At 48.2% G+C, this 26,722-nt stretch overlaps 1 protein-coding gene across 2 annotated transcripts in view; it reads right to left on the minus strand.

The window, feature by feature from the left end:
• Nucleotides 1-26,722, minus strand: part of EXD3 (exonuclease 3'-5' domain containing 3) — a 2,383,304-nt gene that overhangs the window by 1,768,392 nt on the left and 588,190 nt on the right. For both annotated transcript variants that reach the window (XM_078642091.1, XM_078642090.1), the window contains exon 4: nucleotides 7,521-7,585. In XM_078642091.1, the coding sequence (XP_078498217.1) occupies nucleotides 7,521-7,585 (65 nt within the window). The remainder of the gene's footprint in view (nucleotides 1-7,520; nucleotides 7,586-26,722) is intronic.

Genomic DNA, 26,722 nt, shown 5'->3' on the forward strand with positions numbered 1-26,722 from the left:
CTGTTCTTCATCCATTCGGCTACCTCTTTCATCCCTTCGTGAAGGTTGGCTCTGGCGGTGGCGGGGTCGTTGGTGAGGGAGAGGATCAGCTGGGTGTCGTCGGCGTAGGAGATGATGTTGAGGTTGTGCTGGCGTGCGATGTCTGCGAGGGGGCTCATGTAGACGTTGAAGAGGGTTGGACTGAACGAGGAGCCTTGAGGGACGCCGCAGATGACTTCGGTGGCTTCAGATCTGAACGGAGGGAGACGGACTCTCTGTGTCCTTCCGGCGAGGAAGGAGATGATCCACTCCAGTGCCTTCTCCTGGACTCCGACGTTGCTGAGGCGCTGCACTAGGGTGCGGTGGCAGACAGTGTCGAAGGCCGCGGAGAGGTCGAGGAGGATGAGGGCCGCTGTTTCTCCGTTGTCGAGTAGCGCTCGGATGTCATCGGTGGCTGCGATCAGGGCGGTCTCGGTGCTGTGGTTGGCTCGGAAGCCAGACTGCGAGGGGTCGAGGGATCCGTTCGTTTCGAGGAAGGCGGCCAGTTGCTTGTTGACGGTCTTCTCGATGACTTTTGCTGGAAACGGGAGCAGCGAGATGGGGCGGTAGTTCTTGAGGTCTGTCGGGTCGGCCGATGGCTTCTTGAGTAGGGCGCTGAGTTCGGCGTGCTTCCTGCTCTCCGGGAAGGTGGCGGTGTCGAAGGAGGTGTTGATGATGTCCCGCAGGTGGGGTGCGATGACAGCGTCGGCCTTGTTGAAGACTGACAGGCGCACACAGCACTTTAAAAAACGTACAAATACACGAGTACATCAGTGCCGTACCATGGTGTCACTTCCCTTGAAATCAGTACTATGCCAGGGCCATATATGGTGCAAGTAAATGTACTCCGTGAAACAGGACTAATCTTGCACCTTAGCATGGTCTCAGGAGGCACGTTTGTTCCTATTGACAGGCCTGTCACGATGCTACCAGGATGCGATTTGGAAAAACACTAACCACTGACGCGGTTCTACATCAGTCCAAACGGATAACGCGGACAATAAGCAAGCCCAATACCAGAGACATAGAGGGGGGTTGGGGCACATTTACACTCTTATACTAATCCCACAGAATGCTGCTGGGGGCATATTTATAACTTAGCCTGCACTACACCAGTGACATAGTATGACAATAGGCACACTTTTGCTACCGAGACAGTCTTAACTATTCCCACAGCATTCTTTTAGGGGGCATATTTACTACTGAGCTTGTGGGACAACAGTGGCATAGCCCACTTACCACTGAGGCAGTCTTGTACTAGCTGCATATCCTGAAGTTAGAATGCAAATTTAGCACTAAGCTGGAGTTTTGGTACTGTACCCTTACCACTGAGTCATTCTTACACTAGTTCCAAGACATGCTGTTAGTGGTCATATATATGAGCCTGTGCTAAATGAGTGGCATAGAATGATAGACCCAAGCTCTTATACCAGTCCCACAGCATGAAACCCCTTGGCCGCAGGGGTCATTCCCCCACGGTGCTGGGGGGCGCGCACAGTGCCGCGGTGCGCTCATGACGAGCTGAGCTCGTCACGGCCACACCCGTTTCCGTGGAACGCTCGCACAGCAACAGAATTAGCCCCGCGTGCGAGCGTTGGAGCCGTTATGACGAGCTGAGCTCGTCATGAGCATGGGAGGGGTTAAGGGACACATTTACCATTGAGCAGGCGCTACTCAAGGGCACAGCATCCGTACCACTCAAACCATCTTGTACTAGTCCCAGATGATGATATTAGAGGGCCCATTTAGCCAGTGCTATACGCATACTGTTCGGATAACACTAACTTGCCACTTAACTGATCTTATAGGCCTGGCACACCTTGCTTTTAAGGGGCGCGTTTACAGCCAACCAGTCTCACACCAGCGGCACAGCGATGTGAAAGGGACACTCCTTCTGTCATGTGGCACAGTTAGGCCCGTGAAGAAGCACTGCCATTTTTACATATACACAGTTATATATACATGTATACATGTGACAGATTATACTGTTGCAGATACTGGTATCTGTTTATTTCAAATACCTTTCAGGAGGCTTTATTTATCCTGTGCATTCGGAACCTCGGCCCTAATGTTGCATTTGCGACTCATAGTAGACAGCGATGCAGTGTAGTATTAAACTCCTTACTTTTAAAATGATTTAAAAATTAAAATGATTTTACTCCTTACATTAAAATGATTTTTAAGAGTAAAAAACTATTTCTTATTCCTGCTGGGAGAATTATTTTGCAAGTATTTGTATTGGTTTTTATTTGGTATAGATAAAGTCACAACAGCGTTACCCCCTGGGTTTCCTGTTCTCCCAGCCACAGCCCCGTAGCTCCCCCTGGCAGTGCTCTGCTTTTGGCCGCCCAATACATGGGTTTGAGGCCCCGCGCCCCGCACTGGTGACTTGCTTTATTTTTTATATCTGCTGTTCTATTTAAATTATTTCTGCTATTCAATTTCTGCTTTTACCCCTGTTCTTTCGTCGTATGGCCCCTTATCTACCTTATTTTCTCCTCTTCCTCACTTCTCCCCTAGCTGCCGCGCCCCTGCTGCCCCCGCGGTCCCTCCTGAATTTTCCCACTCCAGCCTCCCAGCTGTCCCACCCTCCCCCGACCTCTACTTAATGGAGGCCGCGGTGCGGCGCGCCACCAGTGCGCCGAAGGTGTGTCTAAGGCAAGCCCGTCTGCGCCCGTTCATGACCCGACTGTGACCAGCGCCAGGACCCCTGGTCCTCTGGCCTTCCAACGCTACAACTCCTCGGCTCTCCACAAACTCTCAACGCCGCTAGAACTACAACTCCTCACCTCTCGACACCCACGGACACTTCACCTGCCATCACTGCCGCCACTCCTTCACCTTCACCGAGACCCAGGACCCTACACCTCCCTCCAGCAACAACTCCGTCGTACCCCAAACCCTGAGATGCATCCTCCTCAACGTCCGCTCCCTCCACAGACACACCAAGGAAATCTGGGACCTCTCGACAGCACCGCAATGGACATAGTCTTCTTCACCGAAACCTGGACGAATGCCGCCTCCGGACCAGACATCGCGATCGTCATCCCAGAAGGATATAAGTTCACCTGGAAGGATCGCCCCAACCGCCCCGTAGGAGGCACCGCCATCGCCCACAAGGCCAATCTGCAGCTGAGCACCTATTCCGACGGGCCCACAGACCTGATGGAACACCCCATTTCAAGATCCAGACCAACCCGTCCTCCATCCTCCGAGACACCCTCATCTACAGACCACCCGGACCCTGCTCTCTCTTTTTTCCGACTCCATCACTGACATCATCACAACGCATGCCATCACCTCCACCGATTTCACGCTGCTAAGAGACCTCAACTTCCACCTCGACAACCGCCAGGACCCCAACTCCGGCACGATCCTGGACAACCTCCACACCATAGGACTCAAGCAGATAGTACCAGAACCAACGCACACAGTTGGGCACATCCTCAATCCCGTTTTAACAGCAGGGAACTCCATCACCTTCAGCCACACCTCCAAACCCCCATGGACGGAGCACCGCTGTGTTCACTTCATCTTCAAATCCAACATCCCCAGCAGGCTCCCACATCAGCTCCAGCGCTGAAATTGGAACAAGATCGCCGACGACCAGCGGCAGGTCCGCTCCCACCACCACAGACGATGACCCCACCACCACCACCCGCAACCTACGCAACTGGATCACTGACTGCGCCAACACCATAGCCCCCCTCAAGAAAGCCTCCAAGCTCCAGGCCAAGAAAGTCATCTGGGTTTTCACCGAACTTAAAGACTCCAGACGCACCTGTAGACGACTCGAAAAACTGTGGAGGTACTCCAAAACCCCGACAGACCTCGACAACTTCAAAACAGCTACCGTTACCCACACAAGCTCATCAGACTCTCCAGGAAGAAAGCTCTTCAGGACAGACTCTCCACCAACGCACACAACAGCAAGAAACTCTTCGGCATCATCAAAGTGTTCGCCCAACCCAACAGCGAGTCCACAGACATCACTACCTCCCAGGACCTCTGCAACAGACTCAGTGCTTTCTTCCATTAGAAAATCAAGACCTTCTATGACAACTTTGACGACAACAACCCCCATGAGCAACCCCCTCCGGATACTCCCAACGGCACGCAGAAGACACTAGACAGCTGGACCGCACTCAGCATCGAAGACACTCTGAGAATAATGAAGACCACCTACTCCGGGGCCCCCACGGACCCCTGCCCCCACCACATCTACAGCCAAGCCGCAGACATCATTGCCCGAGCTTCACCGTATCATCAACCGTTCCTTCGAACCGCCTCCTTCCCAGATGACTGGAAACAAGCAGAGATCAACTCTCTCCTGAAAAAACCTTCAGCGGACCTCACCGACCTCAAGAATTTCAGACCGATATACCCACTCCCTTACCTGGCCAAAGTCATGGAAAAAGCCATCAACAGCCAACTTGCCACCTTCATCGAAGAAAATCACATCCTCGACTCTTCCCAATCAAGCTTCAGGAAGAACCACAGCACCATAACCATACTCCTCACAGCAACAGATGACATCCGCGCCCTCCTTGACAGAGGAGAGACTGTGGCCCTCATCCTCCTAGACCTTTCAACAGCCTTCGACACCATCTCTCACCGCAACCTAGCCCGCAGACTCCATGACGCGGGAGTCCGGAACAAGCCCCTCGACTGGATCCTCTCTTTCCTTTCCAGCAGAAGGCAACGAGTAAGACTCCCTTCATTCCTCTCAGAACCGACTCCAACCACCTGCGGAGTCCCACAAGGATCCTCCATCAGCCGGACCCTGTTTAACATCTACATGGCCCCGCTCGCATCCATCGTTAGCACACACTGACTCAACATCACATCGTATGCAGACTACACCCAACTCACCCTATCCAACGAACCCAACATCATCTAACGCAAGTTCCAAGACGGAATGGAAGCCGTCACCAGATGGCTGAAGAACAGCTGCTGTCAACTCAACACAGACAAAAACTCATCATGGGTCCACACCCCGACACCAGGTGGCCCGCCGTCCTCAGGGCCCCCTTCCCCCACGGACCAGGAACGCAACCTCGGAATCATCCTGGACTTCGAACTCAAAATGGACCGCCAGATCAACACCATCACCTCCTCCTGCTACCACACCCTCCGCCTCCTCTGTAAGACCTTAAAGTGGATCCCACCCCGAACACAGGCAAACGGTCACATACACCCTCATCAGTGGCAGACAGGACTACGGCAACGCACTCTATGCCGGGATCAACAAGACCTCACCCGCAAACTCCAGAACGTCCAGAATGCCGCCGCCAGACTAGTCATCAACCTACCACACCACAGCCACATCAGCCAACACCTACTGGCCCCCTGATGAGAAGAGAATCACCTTCAAGCTACTCGCCCACGCACACAAGGCCCTCCGCAACACCGGACCCGCCAACTTGAACAATCGCCTCGGGTTTCACGCTCTCCAGCGCTCTCTCCGCTCGGCCCAGCTCTCTCTCACAGCAGTGCCTCGGATCAAGAAAAGCAGAACAGGAGGGCGCTCCTCCTCCTTCCTTGCGGCCAAGGCATGGAACTCCCTACATCTCCACCTCCGATAGTCTGCATTGCTCCCTAAGTTCCTAAAGGGCCTCAAGACCTGGCTCTTCGATGGAACTCAGTGAACCACCAGGATCTGCGGAATCCCCACCCCCTTTCCCTCAGCGCCTTGAGAATCGTTCAGGGTGAGTGGCTTGCACTTTATTAACCTCCTGATTGATTGATTTCTTAAGTTGCCTTCTTTTTAACTAGATGACTTTTGATACACATTTGTTTGCGTGGCAGTGCAGTATTAGTTTTTCTGAAACCACATTGTTTACAATTCCACTTCGTGAGTACATATCACGACACCTTGAACATTTGGTACAAGGCCTGAACACAAATTGTGCAAATGCTGTTGTTTATTATTAGTCCATGAGGTGACAGGGCTATCACAGAGACAAACAATGTCAGAGTGGTTGAAATCTCGACATGGAAGCATGGATGAGGTTATTATAAATATACATGCCATGCTTTCATCGAGAGGTTGTCGCTGTGTCGGAGTCTCAGCCCAGCTGATTCTTGTTTACCCTCTACGAAGAGGACTGTCCAATTTGTGACCAAGACGGGGACGTACATACCTTGCCTTCGGGTAATGTGGATTTAGATCATCCAGTAGAGGATGCTTGGCAGAACACCCGCCCTAGATAACTAGGTCAGGGAGAGCATAAGAGGAGTGCACTATACCCATACTTATATGCCAGCATACACACACTGTTTTGGAACGATGGTGGAATCATTCATTCTTTTCACTGTTCTTATATTGCTAATCACCTTTATCAGCGTCTGCCTATTAACATTGCAGCACACATATTTTATTTAAGAATCACAATGGTTCAATAAATATTGAAAACACCCCTTTGTGTACTTCTAGTGTATATCTCTCAGTGAACACGAGTGACTCAGTGAAAAGGTTCTAGATCTGTTTCCATGATTCCCTGGGGAGTCAGGGTTGTCATGTTCTGAGGTAGCCCATGCCATTTGTTAGCTTGCCAGTTTTAGGAGTACTTATGATGGCAATGTGAGCTAGCAGGTCTATAGGCCAACATATCCTGAGGGGCGCATGGAATCAGCCTGGCACCATTCCAACATTGATGCTGTCCAACAAACGAACAGTTCCTATTGGAAAGTGGAAACCGTTCAACACTTCCCTTGAGACAGCACTACACCCGCACCACAAGGTTGTGCTTGTTGCACCCGAAAACCTGTGCACCAATGCTCCAGAATGATTTAGAGCTTCATTGCGACATTCAATACCAATGCACAGCTATGGCGTCAGTGGGCACTCAAACTTTTGAGACAGTACTGTTTGGAGACCACAGTATGGAGTACACTTCCACAAAGATTGCCTTAATAATAATATACCACTGCTTTATCCCGTTTGTGGGTGCACTTACCTTCAAGGCAGAACTGTACCAGTTCATGAACAAGGCACACAACTATGACAACATTTTCCAATAAGGACGATGGAAAAAAGGAGCTAGCACAAAAATATCAAACAAAAATACCCTATGGGATTTAGCAAAAGTCTTTCAAATGCCTGGCCCTGTGAAACCCATCCTCCTGACTACCATCCCCGAGAAGGAGGTACATTCCTTCTGTAACCTCTCAATGTAAGTACCCACCATGGAAACTCATAACGCAGATACATTCAAAATCATACTTCAGACTTTGCTGCAGATGAAGCTTCGAAGGTAGCTAGAGACTGGCTCGGCTGACACTCAGCCCATCTGTAGCCATGACATCAAGTATGACCCGGCGGCATTCTCTTGACATACAAGCTCTTCTCCAGCCTTATTGGCATTTGGAGCCACCGGTGGTTTCGAGAATTCTCAATTTTGCTACCGCCCAGTCCACTTCATCTGAATATCATGTCCAATGCCCTGGAAGGAACTCAATGATTGGTCTTGAAGCAGGGAATTAAATAAGAGAATTCTCACCTCTTGCGTATTCCTCTTTGTCCATAGAACTTGCAGACTGTGCAGCAACTCGACAATGGTATCGCCTGTGGTGGATGAAGAGGTCGGAGTAAGGGCAAAAGGGACAAGAGAAAAGAGAAAGTCAGCTCTTGTTCCTTCTAGGTATACTTTGCTACTGATTTTGATGCAACTACAACTTATCACACTTGAATGCCTCCTGCACAATCTCGTACAAGCATATGTACTTTGCATTCCTATTGAGGTCATTGTACTTCATGAGTGCGGAATGGTTTGTTGACTCAAATCAAGCAATGGTGTTTACACCAAAAAGACGGCTTGATGGGTACGTTGTACGAGTGTAGTATGGGCATTCTATTGGGCAGGGACAGAGGATACAACAAAGGACAGGGTAGGGCAAACGTATCAGGTTGAAGGTAGGACAGAGGCAAAATGTAGGTTATACGGAGGATAGGCTGTAGAGGAGGACAGTAGATAGATGGGTAATAGCCAGCACGTAGAGAGAAGGGGAGAGGGTGCGACAGTAGTATTCAGAGGATGGGGGTAGACAGAGGCAATTGGAAGAGATAAGGGGGTAGAGGACAGGATAGAGACAGTGGGTGTGGGATAGGTAAGCACCAGCACGAAGAGAGGCAGTAGATAGAGATAGCAGGACTGAGGCAGAAAACAACAAGTAAAAGGAAGTAGTGAACAAGTTATTATGTTGTCAAAGGAGGTGTAATGGCAGGTACTCAACAGAATTGTTTTATACTGAAAATTGAGTACCTCATAATTCATTCATTGTATATAGAGCAAGAACGGTGACTCCCTTGTTATTATATCAATTTATAGTTAGAACGCCGAGGAAAGTGCATGTTAAATATTCTTCATTCATACATTTGACATCTGTGCTCTAGGGCATTTAAGTAAAATCTGCAACCCCAATAGTAAACGACTATGCAAGGCGATTCTAGTTACAATAGCTCCATATGCCAGTGAAAAAGTATTCCCTAGTCTCGTATTTTATACAATGTAATTAACGAATTCCATTTAAGCATTATGCTCTGCTCTGCTCTAATGTATGAGTTTAAGTATTTTGATCTATAAAAACTGAATATTTTTCAGTGAGCCTTTGTCACTGGTGACCATTCGAAACATTCCCTTCAGCTAAGGAAGGAACGAGGTGCTCATATGTTTGTTACCTAATTGGGGGGTTCCGAGGCGTCCAGCATGGCAACTGTGTGCTAGGAAGATATATCTAAGATGATTGTTGCACAAGTAAGGGATACAGTGCAATCACCATGGCTTGCACGATGCACCATATAATCCCAGCCGCATTCTCCATTTACTTTATGAAATTTCTCCATGGCCAGACCTTCATGGGTCTCACTTCTTCCTACTTATTTAACATTGCAATAAAACAACTCATAGGGCAATGTATCACTATAAGTCGACATGCAATTACACTGCATTGTGTATGCACTCACATTTCTCAAATACATCAATAATATACTACGGCCCATAAACAGAGTCCATCTTTTACATTTTGACTCTACCTAGAAGATCAATGCCATCTTTAGATAAACAAATGCAATTTACTCATGTTATAGTTGCTTTAAGTTCATACGTTCAATGGTCAATGATAATCCAGGTGTGGGTTCCATTTCGAAATGGCCACAGTGTAGCATGCTAAAGTTGTTGATTTTAACAAAGCATTGTTTTAGTCTTCCTGAAAATGACTGAGATTCAGGAACCTTTTAAAAAATCCGGCTCTGCAGCCATGCATTTGACATGCTGTCAATCCCCTGGCCACCTAAGACCTGGGGCCTGCTGGTATCTAGGGGTATTCACAAGGGGAGGAATCTACGGTTAGAAGTATCCATCAGAAAATAGTTATTCTCTCCAAGGTCCATCTTCTGACTCTTCCAAAGGCCTTTACATCTTCATCTTGGATATTCTGCATACTTGCTGTTTCTACTAGGTATACACTTCCTTCTTTATCAATGCACCAATGTTATTTGATATTTTTATGGTCCGAGGCTACCCCCTGTGGCTTGTAGAGCTATAAAAACACCTCAAATAAATATTTTAATCTGCGATTTGAAGTATCCATCAAAAACCAGCTATTCTTTTCAAGGTCCATCTTTTGGCTCTTCTGAAGGCTTTTACATCTTCACCTTGGATATTCTGCACACATGCTGCTCCTACAAGGTATAAACGTCCTTCTTTATCAATTTACCAATGTTATTTGATATTTCTGCGGGGCTGGGGCTACCCCCAATGGTGTGCAGTGCTATAAAAACACATCAAATAAATTACCCATGTGCATGTCCCTGAGAAAGAGACATGTCAGTGATCATCACCCACTCACCTGTATGTGTGTAGGTGGAATAAGAGATGGGAGCAGCAGAGGTCCTGTTGGCTAGTTCACCACTTATCCACCCTCCCCACTAGTGCAGCACCTTTTCAGTACATTGCCCAGCTACCAAAAGAGCTCCTATAAACTGCCCACTACTAGTCCCCAAAGAGAAACGCTTTGGGATAAGAGGCTCAGCCCAGGAAAAGAAAGTTCCTTAAGAAAATTCAGTCATAGGAGCAAAATTAATGCCTGACTGACAGTTTGATCACATACTTGTGCAAACTACTGCTCACTGTTGGATCACAGAATGGTATCAGAGAAAACAATTTGAAAGACCTTAGCAGGATGCGCCTCATTCTTGTAGATGTTGACTGTGCCACATTATGATGGCTATCCACATTATGGAGGGAAGCTTCTGGAAGTCATTCGAGAGTAGATCATTCCTTTGCAGGCAGGACAATTCCAGATTGCCGCTGACAGATATCTGCATACTCCAAGAACGGTGGAGGCATTTCACGCTACCTTCCCTCTCAGCTTTACTTGCATCACATTACCATGTGGCCTCCCGAGTTTTGTTAAATTCCAGATGCTTTCTGCAAAATAACTTGCAGCCTGTTTCTCATTAAAAAGCACGCTGCCATCATCTGAGTCTGACGTTAGCAGTCAAGGATGCATTTTCACACTACTGGTTTTCACTCCCCTCCATGTCCTTATTATGAACACAGTTCATTCCCAGGCAAGAAGAAACCAGGTCTCTAGAAGTGGGCGCCATGTTTTAAACATGTGGTGTGGAGGAGGCAGACAAAGTTGACCTCTGGACACATGTTTTGAAAACCATTCATCACAGCACGCAAGGCTAGAGCCCAACAACAGCTATTAAGAAAATGGAATGAAAGACTGGTATGAAGGGAAATGGGACCAAGACAAACTACTGTGGGATTTCTTAGTTCTCTTTTTATTTTTGTGGCTTGTATTATGTACACTACAAACTAATTCATTCTACTATGCCACGGCCAGACAAATGGCATAGGAGACCGGCAAGCAGGTGGAAAGGTTACATTCTATGTTATTTGTAGTCTGTACAGCACACAACTACCCCGACTGTGGCTAAGTAGTACTCTAACCAACCACACGAGTACAAATGGTATGAGAGGAGTGTGGTTGCAGTATGGCATACTTGGTAAGAGTTGGGTGAGGAGCATGAGATCCTGATGTGGTCTGGTAATGTTGCAGCAAACTTGACACTGCTAATATGCGTGTAAATTTAGAGACATAAGTGGAATAGAAACAACTTCATGCAGCCTTACTTCTATTTATATTACAGAATAATAGTCACATGGTGTGTGCAATACCGTCCTCATTTGTAACCAATGGAGTAGATTTATGCCACTGAAACTGTGTTCATCACAAAGCTGTGGAGGCATCAACTGATGGAGAACCATGGCTACAGAAATTGGATTTCTGAAGACCACCCAGAAAATGAGAAGGTATAATCAAGGAGGTTGGTCTCCAGGAATTCACGCATGATGGAGGGTGGAGACAGTTGATGATTGGGGGTCACAACTGTAAGACACCTATCTCCACTTTTGAATGCATGAGTAGAGAGCAAGGTGGTAGTGGTGATGCAGATGCCTGCACTGATTTGCACAGGGAGAGTTTATAGCACGGTTAAAGGCAAGTGGTTCCCACTGGGAATGCCAATTGTGAATTTAACCTTATTTTTCAGAGATTTTGCTGCACTCCTATTGACAAACATGCTTCGGTTTGGTATTTTCCTTAGCAAGCACTTTGTGATATTTTCAATAGGTAACATTCTGTGAAAAAACATATGCATTTGAGAAACAAATTTGAGCGGGTCCAAATACTTTCCATGACCTTCCTTGGTGAGGTAACCAGAACAGTTTTTTGTTGTTTTTATTGCAGTAATTTTGTTAGTCTGTTGCTAGGTTTGCTGAACCTGCTGATCTTCCAAGCAGTGGACTGCCTGTAGTCAAGGTGGGATACTTCCAAACAGGCCAGTGATGCTGGAATTCTGATTGGACTTGACAGTGAGACACCGGGAGCCATATCGCAAGTGACTCAGGGGAAAAACAGGTACAAGTACCCACTTTTTGCGCCCCCAAGGCTGTAGACGCTTGGGAGGACCTTTCCGTAATACATATTGGGCCCGATGTAGGTGGCCCAAATACCGGTCGGTAACGGTGAAATTCGGTAAATTCCACAGTTACCGACCGGTATTTAGGCATTAGTGATGTAGGGAAGGATTCGGTATTAAGGAATCGATAAATACCGATTCCTTACTACCGATTCCTAATTGGCCTCGCATTTAAGGAATCGGTAATACCGATTCCTTAAATGCAATGTAGAAAGCACATAAAAGAGTGCTTTTGGGCCTTAAGGAATCGGTAATTACCACCAACTTCAAGTTACCGAATTCCTTTAAAAAAGCACTTTCTTGCTTTTTTTTATGTGCCATGTGGCACACATCCATGCCCTTAGGGCATGCATGTGTGCCATATGTGCGCACATGCACATTTTAGGGGTGCAACAGGGTGTCCTTTGGACACCCTGGCACCCTTGAAATACCTCCCGGTATTACCGATTCGGTAATACCGAAAGTCTTCATAATCATTCCTATGGGCCTCCAAGCCCATAGGAGTGAATGGGTAGGTATTCGTTATTACCGAATCTTAATGACCGATAAGGTAATAACGAATATTAAGGATTCAGTATTTTTTACCGAATTCTTACCTACATCTGAAAAACCGATTTCTAAATACCGAATCGGTAAAATTCGGTATTTAGAATTCGGTATTTCACTATTACCCACCTCGGGCCCATTATGCTGGCAGACATGTAGCATAATCACAGGAGGGTGTTACCATATGTGCATGGGAGATGACCCCATGCAAATGAGGAAACACTTTGCCTTTGCACCCACATTTATAAAATATGAAGAGGCTGTCAACAGGTGCACTGGTTGTGTGCTAACTACAGCAGATGCTCAGTTAGTGTGTCACACTAGAGGGTGCTTCTTGAAAGAAGGGGAGGATGGGTTCTGAGGTACCCCCAGACATTGCCCTACATGCGGCTGCAGTCACTCACTAGACTCACCTGCAGTCTTATCTCTGCCGACCTTTAAAATTCTGGCAAGATTTCTGTCTGCACAGGGAAAGATGGACCCACAGCTTCTAACCGCTGGTCCACATTTCATAAAGTGCTGCCCCAGAGCAGGAACTGGTCCATTCGTTTTCTGCGCAGGGAACAACACATTCATTATGATAAGGCGCACAGACGCAGTCTGCGCCCAACGCACCCAGCACAATGGGCACTGCAGCAGGGGCGGCTCCAAGCTCATGGTGGCCCTGGGCAGGGAGCATAGGTAGAGGGCCCCGGAAGAGGGGGTCTGAGCGGGGCAGAGCACAGAGGCCAGTGAAGAGGGGGGAATCAGGGTGTTTGGAAGAGGAACAGAGCCGGAGGCCGCCAAATCCCTGCCAGGGGCCGCCACGCAAATATGTATCCATCCTCAGAGGATTATTATATTAAGGATATATATTGGCGTGGTGGCCCTGTGCTGGTGCACAGCTTGCTTGCACATGCCTAAGGCCGCCCCTTACTGCAGCACAAGTGTTGTAGCTCTGATATGGGACCATGAAGGTTCTGCTCGACGTGTGTTGTGTCCGTTAGGTTTTCCGCATATCAGGGGCAGTAACCTGTCTGCACGGTGCCTGACAGACACTGGACTGACTGCCCGAGTCCTAGAGGTCTTTCATAGCAAGTGAGCTTTTGGAGATATTAAAGATTCTTCCACAGACCAGCCTGTTCACCATAGCAACGCCCACACCATACAACCATACACTTTCAATGGCAGACTGCGCCGAGAGCCCTGGCATTGTAGTTGCAATATAGCGGCGGCACTGACGACCTCCCGGTTCCCACAATGGCTGACGCACAGCTCGAATAATCACTTTTTCCCCATCTGCATGTCAAAATACAAAACAGGATGCTGGGAGGAGTTTATCTGCCTGCACTCTCTGGGATTCAAGCTCCGAGATGTGGCAGCCAGAGGGGTTATCTCTGAGCAAAGAAACAGAAACATCCCCGAGAAGCACATCACAGTCCTGGCAAAGCAGAGCATCAGAATCCACAGACACAGCTTCTCAAAAACATCCCGGAATTCACGCTTTCAGGTTATTAGCATTGTACGCTCCCGGCACCGAAACGTTACAATGTGAAGACAATAAATAGTTATTAACGACATGAACAATTCATGTACATTAAACATGGACTAGTGAGTTAAACCTGCATTTCGAAAGCATTCGGTTTACTATGGATGGCTCGATGTGGAGCTTCAATGGCTTCACCCTCGTTATTGCAGCCAGTGAAGGGCTTGATTGGCGGGGTGCTATGATCACAGGTAAAGATGTGAAGCAGGGCAGTTGACAGTATTTTCTATGTATTGTAGTATGCGTAGGGCAAACACAAAGGAACCCAAGCACAACCTGTAACATTGCTGCACAAGAGGGAGCTAAGGAAGGTTTGGCACCCTATGCTAGGTGATGAATCCCAGGCATATATGAAGGTGTGACGAAAGCTCCTCGTGGATCACAGCCCCTTAGAGGTGTTTGCAGAAAATGGCGTCCTCTGGCACACGGCGATTTATTACATCTGAGATGAAACTGAACTTTAAAATGGATGAGCCCATCTTTACAAACCAGCATAATACAAGTATGTCCTTGAATCATTTTTTGTGAGGGTCTGTCCAGTTTTGCCAAGATGATGAGAGGAACGAATGCTATGGTTAAATCAGCCTTGAGTATGATGCAATTCCATATACTGTCACAAGACATCCGCAGACAGTAAACACTAGAAAGTACTCAAGGACTGTGCTCTAACGAGTGTTAAGGGAGGCAAATATATCAGCATGTACAAGAAATTGCAAAGGAAAGAAAGGTAGACTACTGATTGATTGTATAAAGGTGCTCATGGCATCATATATTTAGAATACACCGATTATCCATAACAGTTTCAACAGCACTGTGAACATAAATTGTGGTGGCAATCAAGGTGTCAAAGTGCACGTTGTGCTCGTGGCAAGAGAATTGACGGCGCAAGTGACTAGTGCAAAACACAGCGGGCGGCGCAAAGTGACAAGGAGGAAAAAAAGCTATATACAGTGATCCAAGGGTTCAACACGAGTAGTTATATACAATGACTGTACGAAGTTTTTGATTTTGGAAAAACCAAAGCAAGAGATGCGCCGTAAATTGCGCTGGGGGAGAGGTCGATGGCGTTTCGGTCCTATTCATCCAGGACCATCATCCGGACCGGATTGCCCAATTTTAAGAAGCACTGTAAAGTTAGGGTACAGGCAAGCGGGTTGAGGATAAAACAACTGGAGTCTGCGTGTGGGAACACGGCACGAGTCTAGCGTAGTGAAGGAACAGTCTACGTGAGAAAGTGTAAATACCTGTGTACCGGCCAGGGCTCAGCGAAGCTGAAAGGGACCTGGTGGTGGTGCAGCCGAAATCCTGCTCAATAAAATGATGGTGAGCTATCAGGGGCTCCTTGATAGCTGGGTGTGCAGTGTCGGAGCCCCGATCGACTGCAAGGGTCAAGTCAGAGGAACCAATGACAGAGCTGTACAATTGGAAATTGGAGTGGTCCAAGAGGAACGTCTAGGCAGGGTCGGGTCCCCGATCCGCTGCTGCGGTACAAGCTGTGGTACCGTATTAGTGAATAGTGGGCCTTTCTTCGAATGAATCTGAGGTCTGGCAGAAACCGCCACGGCCCACACCGCACACGTCCATGGCGGTTCCTGACAGACCTCAGATTCATTCGAGCACCTTCACTAGCTAGACTCGTGCCGCGTGTCCACACGCAGACTCCAGTTGATTTATCCTCAACCCGCTTGCCTGTACCCCGAGTCTACAGCACTTCTTAAAATTGGGCAATTGGTCCTGATGATGGTCCTGAATGAATAGGACCGAAACGCCGTCAAACCCTCCCTCAGCGCAACTTACGGCGCATTTCTTGCTTTGGTTCTTCCAAAATCAAAAACTTTGTACAGTCATTGTATAGAACTACTCGTGTTGAACCCTTGGATCACTGTATATAGCTTTTTTGCTACCTTGTCACTTTGCGCCGCCCGCTGTGTTTTGCACTAGTCATTTACGCCGTCAATTCTCTTGCCACGAGCACAGCGTGCACTTTGCCACTTTGATTGCCACCACAATTTATGTTCACAGTGCTGTTGAAACGGCTATGGATAAACGGTATATTCTAAATATATGATGCCATGAGCACCTTTATACAAACAATCAGGAGTCCCTTTCTTTCCTTTGCAACATCGTGTGCATGCAGATATATTTGCCACCCTCATTGAATCCAGTTGAGACATTGTTGCTAGTTTTTACTTACTTACCCGGTTCTCAACCTGGTCTACAGGTTATACTCCTGTTGTTTTTTACTAACGAGTGTTAAACCTCACTGTAAACTTTCGAGATTTCTTGCCTTCCCAAGGTAGAAAGACATGACCTTTGTGATTGTTAATTACAGCTGCATTTTTATTCTATGTAGTGCCTTGAAATATAAAAAAAGCTTTACTAGTCACAGAGGCGGCTCCTCCGCTAAGGCAGAGGAGCGTCACCCCACAGCTTTTGAGCAGTGAAACGTGAAAAAGAAAGTGATAATAACAAAGGTTATTTATTTTAACTCACTTACTTCCTGCAGCTGAGCCAAGGGCAGGGCGTACATTCCCACACATCGACACAGCTGCACGAAGGAGAACGAGGAGTGGTGGCACTGCTTCAGGTGCGCATGACAGTTTGGCCGGCCGTCTAAGGCCGGCCAAACCAGCATAAGTACTTCGATCTCTTCACCCGAGCTGTGCTTTACAGCTCAGGTGTAAAACAAACAGAGGGTTGTAGGGCCTTAGTGACACCTAAATATGGTGTAGTGAGTGCCTAACTATGGCGCTCACATCAATCACAGCGCTGTTCTCATGATAGGTGGAAAACAAGCAGAGGGTCGTCGGGCCTTAGTGAGAGCCTAATTATGATGTACTGAGCACCTAACTATGCCGCTCACACCAATCACAGCACTGCTTTCATGATAGATACGAGCATGAGAGAACGTCTGGATTGGCGTAGGGGACCCTGTGGCATGCCGGGAGTCGAGGTCGAGAAGGAGCAGATGCCAGAAGAGCACTGAATGCAGGTAAGCGTCATTTTTTTAAATTCTTTTCCTGCCGCATGTGGCCCCCTCACTGCCCTTGCCCACGCTGCGCCCCCCCCCCCCCACTTAAATGCCATAGCAGCTGCCACTGCGAGTAAATTGAGTACACAGATTCCAGAGTGTACAACCAAGGCTAAAATGTCGCAGGTGGAAGGCAGGTGTAAAATGACCATTAAAACAATTTGCAGGTAGGTGTTACGCACTGAAATACTCCCCACACCACCATCTCATCACCAAGGCAGTGGACTTTTTTTATTGAAAAAAGCAAACTGCAGATTTTAAATGATTTACTGAGAACTTTGGAGACTACTCAATAGGTCACTAGCTGTGCTAGGAGTAGGATGGTAGGACAGAGTCAGCCTGTGCCAAATATCCAGCTGAGCCTGCCTCAGTTATACCAGAGAAGCACAACATTTACCCACATTCATAGTTTTCAGTCCATCTCTGCAATCCAGGAAGCATGAGTGGACACTCCTTTAGACCGTGATTCACTGCAGACACAGTTCTGCAAGAAATCAATCATGCTTTTGAAGGAATCGAAATCCGAATGTTTCAGACTCTGCTAGTTACTTTCAGAATCCAAATTCTATGGTTCTGGACTATCTGTTTAGACCCATGACCCAGACCTGGTTGAAACGCTTCTTGGTCCTACCAATGACCCCGCGGCTGATCCACATATGTTAGGTGTCCTCACTGATGGCCAGCAGCTGGACTGCCACCACACTAATCATCACACAAATCAAATAGTCAGGACGCAAGTGGCTCTGTCACTGTGACTGTGGGAACTGTGCACATTTTAATATTACTAAAAACTGAAAAATTACTAAATATAGACACAAAAAGACGAATTCCAAGTACGGCTAAGCAATAAGGAAAAACAGCTAAGATTCACAGATACATTGGACGGGAGTCCTTCACCTCTACCTTCGTTATGAACCGCACGCATCATACCCTTGGACCGCGCCCCAATCCAGGCGGCCCGCCAAGGCCAATTATAGCCCGCCTGCTCAATTTTAAAGACCATGACACAGCATTGAGGATGGTGTAAGCAAGGGGCCCCCTCGAGTTGCAGGGGTCTTCCATATCCCTGTACCCGGACTTTACCGCAATGGTGCAGGAAGCCAGACGGAAGTACGCGGGGATGAAGGCGAATCTTTGTAAGCTAGGACTGCGGAATGGGATGCTATACCCCCGCCTGTCTAAAAGTGGATTTGGATGGCCGTTTGCGTGTCTTTGACTCTTCCCACGATGCCCAGGAATTTTACCAGGCCTACCACAGGTCGGGGCAACAGCGGGGAACACCCTCTCCGCAACATTCACAGAACATCCCCGACTCTGGTGCAAGTGTGGATCTCTTTTCGGCCAGTTAAAAAGACCATGCCATTGCTAAGGACAATGGTAGGCCTGTGTCCCATTGTACATATCAATGCCCATTTCAGTTTTTTCTCACTTCTTTGTCAGTGTTGCAGTAGCTGCCGCCCGAGGTGGACTATACTTCACCCACACAGGTGCTAATGCACCAACAGTACGGGGGAAGCGGCGTAGGGTTGCCACCCCTCTAGTGCAGATGCACTCCTATGTTTGCCACAGTAAATGTAAGCAAGTATCCAATTACTTGCAACGCCACCAGATGGACGTTGCCTTTCTGCAGGAGAGGCATTTAGTGCCCTGTCTACCTTGGCCGCCAATTGGGGAGAAATTGCATATTTTGCAGGCTAGAGTTCCTATGCCTGAGGGGTTGCATTATTGATTATTAGGCGGGTACCCTTTAGGGAGGTGGTGGTGTACAGAGATGTCAGTGGGCGATATTTGCTGGTCAAGGGGTGTTTATTAGAGCATTCAGTACCACTTGTCAATGGTTATTCACCAAATATTAATGATCCCGACTTTTTCAAATCCATTCAGGCACAAATTGAGCACATGGGTGTGGACCAGACCTGCTGCGGGGGACCTTAACATACTTCTCGACCCAGCGAGAGACAGCACAGCAACCACCACAGACAGCAAGCCTAGAGCCAGGGGCTCACTGTCAGACATCAAGAGAGGCATATGTGTTGGATGACGCATGGAGATACCACTGCACTAGTTAAGACGGGTACACCCGCTACTCCGCCCTGCACAACACATGGACCCGGTTAGATTATTGGCTCCTCGCCGCAGGGGCAGCACAATTCATCATTTCCCACACACATTGTCGGACAACTCCCTCGTCCTGATGCAGCTGAGAATCCCACGTGCAGGGGGTGTTGAAATACCGTGGAGATTCCCCAACATGGCCTTGAGGGACGTCGTATTTGAGTTGGAACTCCGCAACGCGATACTGGAGTATTTTACACTTAACGTTGGCACCGTGAACTCGAAGGCCACCCTATGAGAGGCTTTTAAGGCATACACCAGGAGAGCGTGCGTCTCAAAGAGAGCTGGAGTACTTAGGGACCTACGCTGCACACTATCGCAATTGGAAGCGCAGCTGGCGGAAATTGATAAGAGTGGCGCTGCCCTTTGACACACCCCCAGTTTACAACGCCGCACATCCCTTATGGCTGAGTTTAATGAGGCGGCAGAGCAGGAGGCACACTAGTGGCCAGGTGATATAGGGAGGGGGAAAGGCAGGGTAGAACCTTTGCTAGACTGAGGCAACAATCCTGCAAACTGACATATATAGCCAAATTACACAGGCAGGAGGGCTCGCGGATAAATGGCAGCATAGGAGTCCTCAAGGAGGTACTCACATATTATGTTAATTTATACACCTCCAGAGCTGCGGGCATACAGGGATTATCTGAATGGGATTTCCCTGGTCTGGCTTGAAAAAGCGCATCAGGAATTCTTGGCCGAACCTTTTACCGAAGACGAGGTAATTGATGCCATTGATGCAATGGATGGCTCCAAAGCCCCAGGGCTCGATGGGTTCAGTGGATGCTTCTATAAGAAGTTCAAAGCGATCCTTACCCCATACCTCATAGATATGTACCAGGAGGTGGTAGAGTCAGGAGTGCTCCCCCCCACACTGAGGGAGGCGGTTATAATACTTCTCCTTAAACCCGGGAAAGACCCATTGAAATGCGGCTCATATAAACCGCTTCCACTTTTAAACTCGGACAACAAGATTCTAGCCAAGATAATGGCAACACAGTTTGCCTGATTATTGACCAAATGATCTCACCCGCCCAGTCGGGATTCCTCCCCCATAAATCAACTGCCCTTAATCTCTGTACATTACTTGCTACACTGCACAGAATGCCACCATGGGTCCCTGCGGTGGCCGTGCTGCTTGATGCGGAGAAGGATTTTGACTCCCTTGAGTGGCCCTTCTTGTACGCCACACTGGGTCGCCTTGGGGTGCAGGAGCAGTTCCTAGCAGTCATCAAATTACTACATACACTACCTATGGCGCGTATTCCCCTCAATGGCACGTTAACCTCCTCATTTTTGCTTACACAGGGAATGCGGCAGGGGTGCCCATTCTCCCTCCTGTTGTTCGTTCTGGCATTGGATCCACTGGTGCGGCATCTGCAGGAGGGGCACAGCCATCGAGGCCCGCACTTTAACACTGGTCCTTTACTCCTCACCCTGTATGCGGACGATATCATACTTTATGTACGGCACCCAGATAACAACCTTGCACCACTCCTCTGCGAAGTTACCAGGTACAGCACCTTGTTGGGCCTTTTTTATCAATTGGGAAAAGTCAGAGGTCTTTCCGTTGACCGTGGCGCCCTGTAGCGGGACGGCGGAGTATCCACTGGAGTGGTGCAAATACTCCGTTAAATACCTCGGTATCCAGAGATGCGGATCGTATCCTACAACTCAATCATGGCCCGGTGGCGGAAAGTCTGGGAAGCAACATTGAGCGCTGGTTGACACTGCCCCTGACTATGGCAGGAAGGATTGCCATTTTAAAATGGTAGTCCTCCCACAAATTTTTGTATTTATTTCAAAATATCCCCATTCCGTTGTACAACAGTTTCTTGTCCACCCTTCAGACACACTTGCTTCGGCTGGTATGGGGTGGCAAGCAACCCTGGATTAGATGGGATACCCTAATGTTGCTGTATCAGAGAGAAGGGTTTGGAGGGCCAAACTTCTGTATTTACTACTTGGCAGCACAGGAAAGCTTTGCTCAGCACTGGTATCACGCAGATGGCAGGATTCCATACTTTAGGCCGGAGGCGGATCTGGCCCTCCTGGCGTCTCTTAGTACGCTGCTACCTGTTGGGTTCCCGCGGGACCCACAAGCTATTCAGACGCTCTCCACAACGAGCTGGGCCTGGCACCGACTGCTCAAGATAACTGGATCCCGCTTCCTGAACTCCTCTGCATTACCCCTAGCGGGTAATGGCTGAATCCCCATCCTGCAGGAGACGCTGGTAAAACGGACGTTGGCAAATTATAACTTGGAAACGTTTGAGACCTATTCCCCAGGACCTACATGATGCCAAGCGCATTACACCGCACTGACCCATCCCGTCCACACTCCTGTCCCAGATGTCGTTCCCCTGAAGCAGACTTTGCACATATTATTCAGACATAAAAGATAGCAGGATATTAGAGGGTAGTCTTCGGGGATCTCTCCTGTATGATAGAGATGCAGTTGCACCCTCACCATTGCTGGCACTTATGGGGTACGTGCATGACCTCTCTAAACCCAAGCAACGTTTTGTCACCATTGCGCTCCTCATTGCCAAAAGGGAAGTAGTCCTTAACTGGGGCAGTAAATACACACCCACGTTAAAAACATGGCTACGCAGCATGGCCTTTGGAAATGGCAATGGCCATGGCTTCGCAGCATTGGAAATGCAATAGGTCTCGCAGCATTAGAGTTAGTGCTTTTAGAATTGTTTATGGTTTTTTTTGTAAATCTTTAGCATTTTTGTTTCCTGTAGCCAATGCTAAAGAATTTTTAAAAAAAAAGCCATAAACATTTCTAAAAGCTCTAACTCAAATGCTCCAAGACCTATTGCACTGTGTGAGGGTGAGGGGTTGAGGGTGAGTGAGGGGTTGAGGGTGGGTGAGTGAGGGGTTGAGGGTGAGTGAGGGTGAGGGGTTGAGGGTGAGTGAGGGTGAGGGGTTGAGGGTGAGTGAGAGTGAGTGAGAGTGAGTGAGAGTGAGTGAGAGTGAGTGAGAGTGAGTGAGAGTGAGTGAGAGTGAGGGTGAGTGAGGGTGAGTGAGGGTGAGTGAGGGTGAGTGAGGGTGAGTGAGGGTGAGTGAGGGTGAGTGAGGGTGAGTGAGGGTGAGTGAGGGTGAGTGAGGGCGATAGATAGATAGAGTGAGGGCGATAGAGAGATAGAGTGAGGGAGATAGATAGATAGATAGATAGATAGATAGATAGATAGATAGATAGATAGATAGCTAGATAGATAGATAGATAGATAGATAGATAGAGTGAGGGCACCTAGAAAAAACGGGGCAAAAAAGTCCCTTTGTTCACCAGACACAATATCTTTGTATTCTCAATGTCGGCCATTTATTGACAATCATTTATGGTGGCTGGAAACCATTGATATAAAGTGTAGAAGTGAGTTTTTAATCACACTTATTTACGTTTTTGATTACTATGGGAGGATAAGTGCAAAGTCTGCTGAAATGGAATATTTCGATATAGTGCACTGGCCCAAAAAAAAGTTTGTAGAAAATGGCCAGAAAATGTGGGCTTACGGCCAGCGGTGCTGATTTTAGAAGTGGTGAGATAGGCTCGATTCTCCGCAGCTCAACATCCTGTGATTCTGGGCAAATCACTTAAAGTCTCGATACTTAACAAAAAAAACACATGAATGTGTGCCCTTGTGTAATGTAACTGGTGCTCCTGTACACTGCTCCAGTGCATTCGGGTCAAGTTCACGCTAAAAAAAATGTGTAGAAAATCATAAACACTCTGTTGAAAGAGTTAATTTGAAAGCGGTCTGCATGCAAATCCCTCTGTATGTTTTTGTAATTTCGGTCAAATTCTTGTCAACGGACATGACAATGTGTAAACCGAAAAAATATATATGCCACTATATTGGCGAAGTGCGCTGTAGTACACATTAATCCATTGCCGTTTTCGACATTTCTGTTTCAGCCATTAAACACAAAATAACGAAATCACAATATTGCACCCATTTTAAAGTTGATACCGAGAAGAAGGCGAGGCGCTACAGTCACCAAAGCTCTGCTTCATATGTGAAAGAACACACGCACGTGCATTTCCATATAGCTTCCGGTTGAGCATAGTGACATGAGTGGACAGGTACTGTCCGGTACTCAGTGCCTGCGACTCTAGAACTCATAAGGGAGAGTACCTTAATTTCTCAGTAGAGGTGTAATAATACTTTGAATGGAAGCTTACCAGCACTCAACATGGCTGGTGGCATGGGAGAGAGGAGTGGCAGAATGCAGGGGTGGATGGGAAAAGGAAAGTGAATAAAGAGGGGGAAAAATAAAGAGTGCACGGGAACGGAGAAGAGAGAGATGGTAAGAGAGGAAAATGAGAGAGAGTGGAAGGGCAGTGAAAGAGAGCGAGAGGGGAAGATAGGAAGAAAGATAATGGTAAAATTGGAGCTGGAGGGAAAGAGGGCGGGAAAGACTGGGAAGAAGCGAAGGGAGAGAAGACGAGACAGGGAGGGAGAACAGTGGCAGAAGCAGCGTCAGTGGAGAGGTGGGGAGAGAGAGAGGCGAAATCACAATATTGCACCCATTTTAAAGTTGATACCGAGAAGAAGGCGAGGCGCTACAGTCACCAAAGCTCTTCTTCATATGTGAAAGAACACACGCACGTGCATTTCCATATAGCTTCCGGTTGAGCATAGTGACATGAGTGGACAGGTACTGTCCGGTACTCAGTGCCTGCGACTCTAGAACTCATGAGGGAGAGTACCTTAATTTCTCAGTAGAGGTGTAATATTACATTGAATGGGAGCGTACCAGCACTCCACAAGGCTGGTGGCATGGGAGAGAGGAGTGGCAGAGAGCAGGGGTGGATGGGAAAAGGAAAGTGAATAAAGAGGGGGGAAAAATAAAGAGTCCACGGGAACGGAGAAGAGAGAGATGGTAAGAGAGGAAAATGAGAGAGAGTGGAAGGGCAGTGAAAGAGAGCGAGAGGGGAAGATAGGAAGAAAGATAATGGTAAAATGGGAGCTGGAGGGAAAGAGGGTGGGAAAGACTGGGAAGAAGCGAAGGGAGAGAAGACGAGACAGGAAGGGAGAACAGTGGCAGAAGCATAATTGGAGAGGTGGGGAGAGAGAGAGGGGGTGGAAGGGCGGCACGAGGGAACGCAAGAGAGGGGATGAAAAGAGAAATACTGAAAGGGAATAGGGGGGCAGGAAGGGGAGGAAAGGTAGATGTGGAGCGGAATCGGACCGGAAGTGTGGGGTCCATGGGGAAGATGCTGCGGGGACGATGAAAGGGAGAGACGGGGAGAAGCTGGGAAGGGACCGGAGGGGTGGGATGGATGGGGTGAGAGGCTGACAGGCGAGAGACGCTGATTCAACCGGGTCTCACCCGGCCGGTCTCACTCCGCGGGTAACAACCTGTGACATAACGGAGGGGAGAAAGAGAAGAGAGAGCGGCGTGAAAAGAGGCAGTGGGGAGGGCAGGGGGGGGCAGGGGAGGACTCGGTGGAGAAGAAGAGAGGGGGTGAGACAGGGAGGGAGAGAGCGAGAAAGATCGCGGAGGGAGGTAGATGGTGAGTGGAAAGAGAGAGGTGATAAAAAATGCAAGCAAAAAGAAGAAAAAAAAAAAGAAAAAAGGTGTGCACAAAAAAAGAGAAGTGGCAGCTCTGGGCAACGCGGCCGTGAATAATTAGGGGGGAGTAGAAAAAAAAGTACGGCCGGGAATAGAAATGCCTTCGTTATATATCACAGTATATACACCAAACCCCTCCTTCCTATTACAAACAAATGAGGCAGATTGGCATGGCCAAATCATGTTAGAAAGATAGGAGCCACGATAGGATGGGAGCTTGCCGAGGCAGTCAGAAAAAGCAAAGCTGCAATGAAAGACAAGCATACTTTCTGGTCCGGTAAAGTTCAGTGTCAGATTACACACGACAATGCCACGGGACTATCACTAAAACTGTTTTCATTGTCAACAAGCTCTCGGCATTGCGTGGCGGGAGGGGGCGGGGGGAACGTCGAGTCAAAAAAACAAGTGAAAGCGGGATGTAAGTAGGGGGGAGGAGAAGTCTGGGCAGGCAGGATGACTCAGGGGAGGGGGCGGAGCGGGGCAGAGCGGCATGTGGGTGTGAAGAAGCCGGGCCTTTGAAGTGAAGCTAAGCTTCACTTCAAAGGTGTCGGAGGAATGCGGGCGGCTGTGCACGCGCTTTTAAGCTCAATGCACATGCGCATTGAGCTTAAAAGTCACGAGCACTGCAAGGAATCGCCACGATTCCTTGCAAGTTAGATAAAGAGTCGATGAGCCCCTATAGTCTCGCTTGCTCGATGCGCATGCGCATCGACAGGCGAGACCTAAAAACATGGCTACGCAGCATGGCCTATTGCAACACTAACAGCGACACATATGCATGGTTACAGCCGGCTGCTGCTAGTCCCCTTGTTATATGGCAGTCATTCCATTCTTATTTACTGACTGCACTGGATACGGGCGGCACTCCGCCCCCACAGCAAGACACCCCTTCAGGTACTGGGATAAGCAGGGGGAACACCTGGGTCCATTGGACGGATGCAGACGCCATAGTGATTGAACACATGTGATCTCCCCCCCCCCTTGTTAATCAAGATTGTCGTAATCAATGATAGCCTTGTAGAGGTGCACAAGTACAGCAAGAATAAAAAAAGATTTCACTATATAAAAAAAAAACGATTCGCAGATGAAAGCAATCAAGTTGGGAAATTGCATTGAAGTTAGCAGAGAAGCACATATAAATATGGCTGCCAACTCTGCGCTCAGTATCGTGCATGCACTCTGTTGGGGAAGAAAATATTTTGCATGGTGACAGACGTGAACCCTTGCCCTGAGTGCCACAGCTGCAATGATATCTGGATCATTGTAACTGATTTTTGGCAGGGCCGGACTGGGAACCACTACCGGCCCTGGCAAAGTGCTCGGCCGGCCCCCTATGCTGCAAAAACGGCCTGTAACAAAAACGGCCCCCAGGGGCCCAAAACCAGCCACTACCTGTGCGGCGCACCGGGGGATTGTCCGGTGCCCGGTATGGCCAGTCCGCCCCTGATTTTTGGACATGAGCAAACACGGATCATGCTTGTGCGCTATGACCTAGGCCTGTCTCATGGACTCTGGTTTGTTTACACCAGGAGCAGTGCCCAAAGTGTTATCCTCTGGAAGTGTAAGGCAGCTGCCTTCACCTGGAGTTAAGTAGTATGAGCGCCGATGTGGCAGTATATTGAGATTTTAGCAATCAGTAGAGTGAAAAGGTCCGATTTATGTGTGTCACTACAGTGGTGCCTCCTGCCCACCCTAGCAAAGTTCCACTGCTGTGTGCAAAACTCGACCCTTAGGCTTGAACTGAGCAGTGTGTGCAATGTGGGAATGCTCATGTGCCGGAGAGATGGTAGTAGCACGAGGAGTTGTATGTGAGCGCGAGGATGTATGCGTGTCTGAGAGATGGTACAGTGCATAAGAAATAGCATGAGTAGGTCTATGCCATGTGTGCGTTAGAAGGTGTGTGTGTTTG

The sequence above is a fragment of the Lissotriton helveticus genome, chromosome 5_1, assembly GCF_964261635.1.
Source record: "Lissotriton helveticus chromosome 5_1, aLisHel1.1, whole genome shotgun sequence".
Lineage (NCBI taxonomy): Eukaryota > Metazoa > Chordata > Amphibia > Caudata > Salamandridae > Lissotriton > Lissotriton helveticus.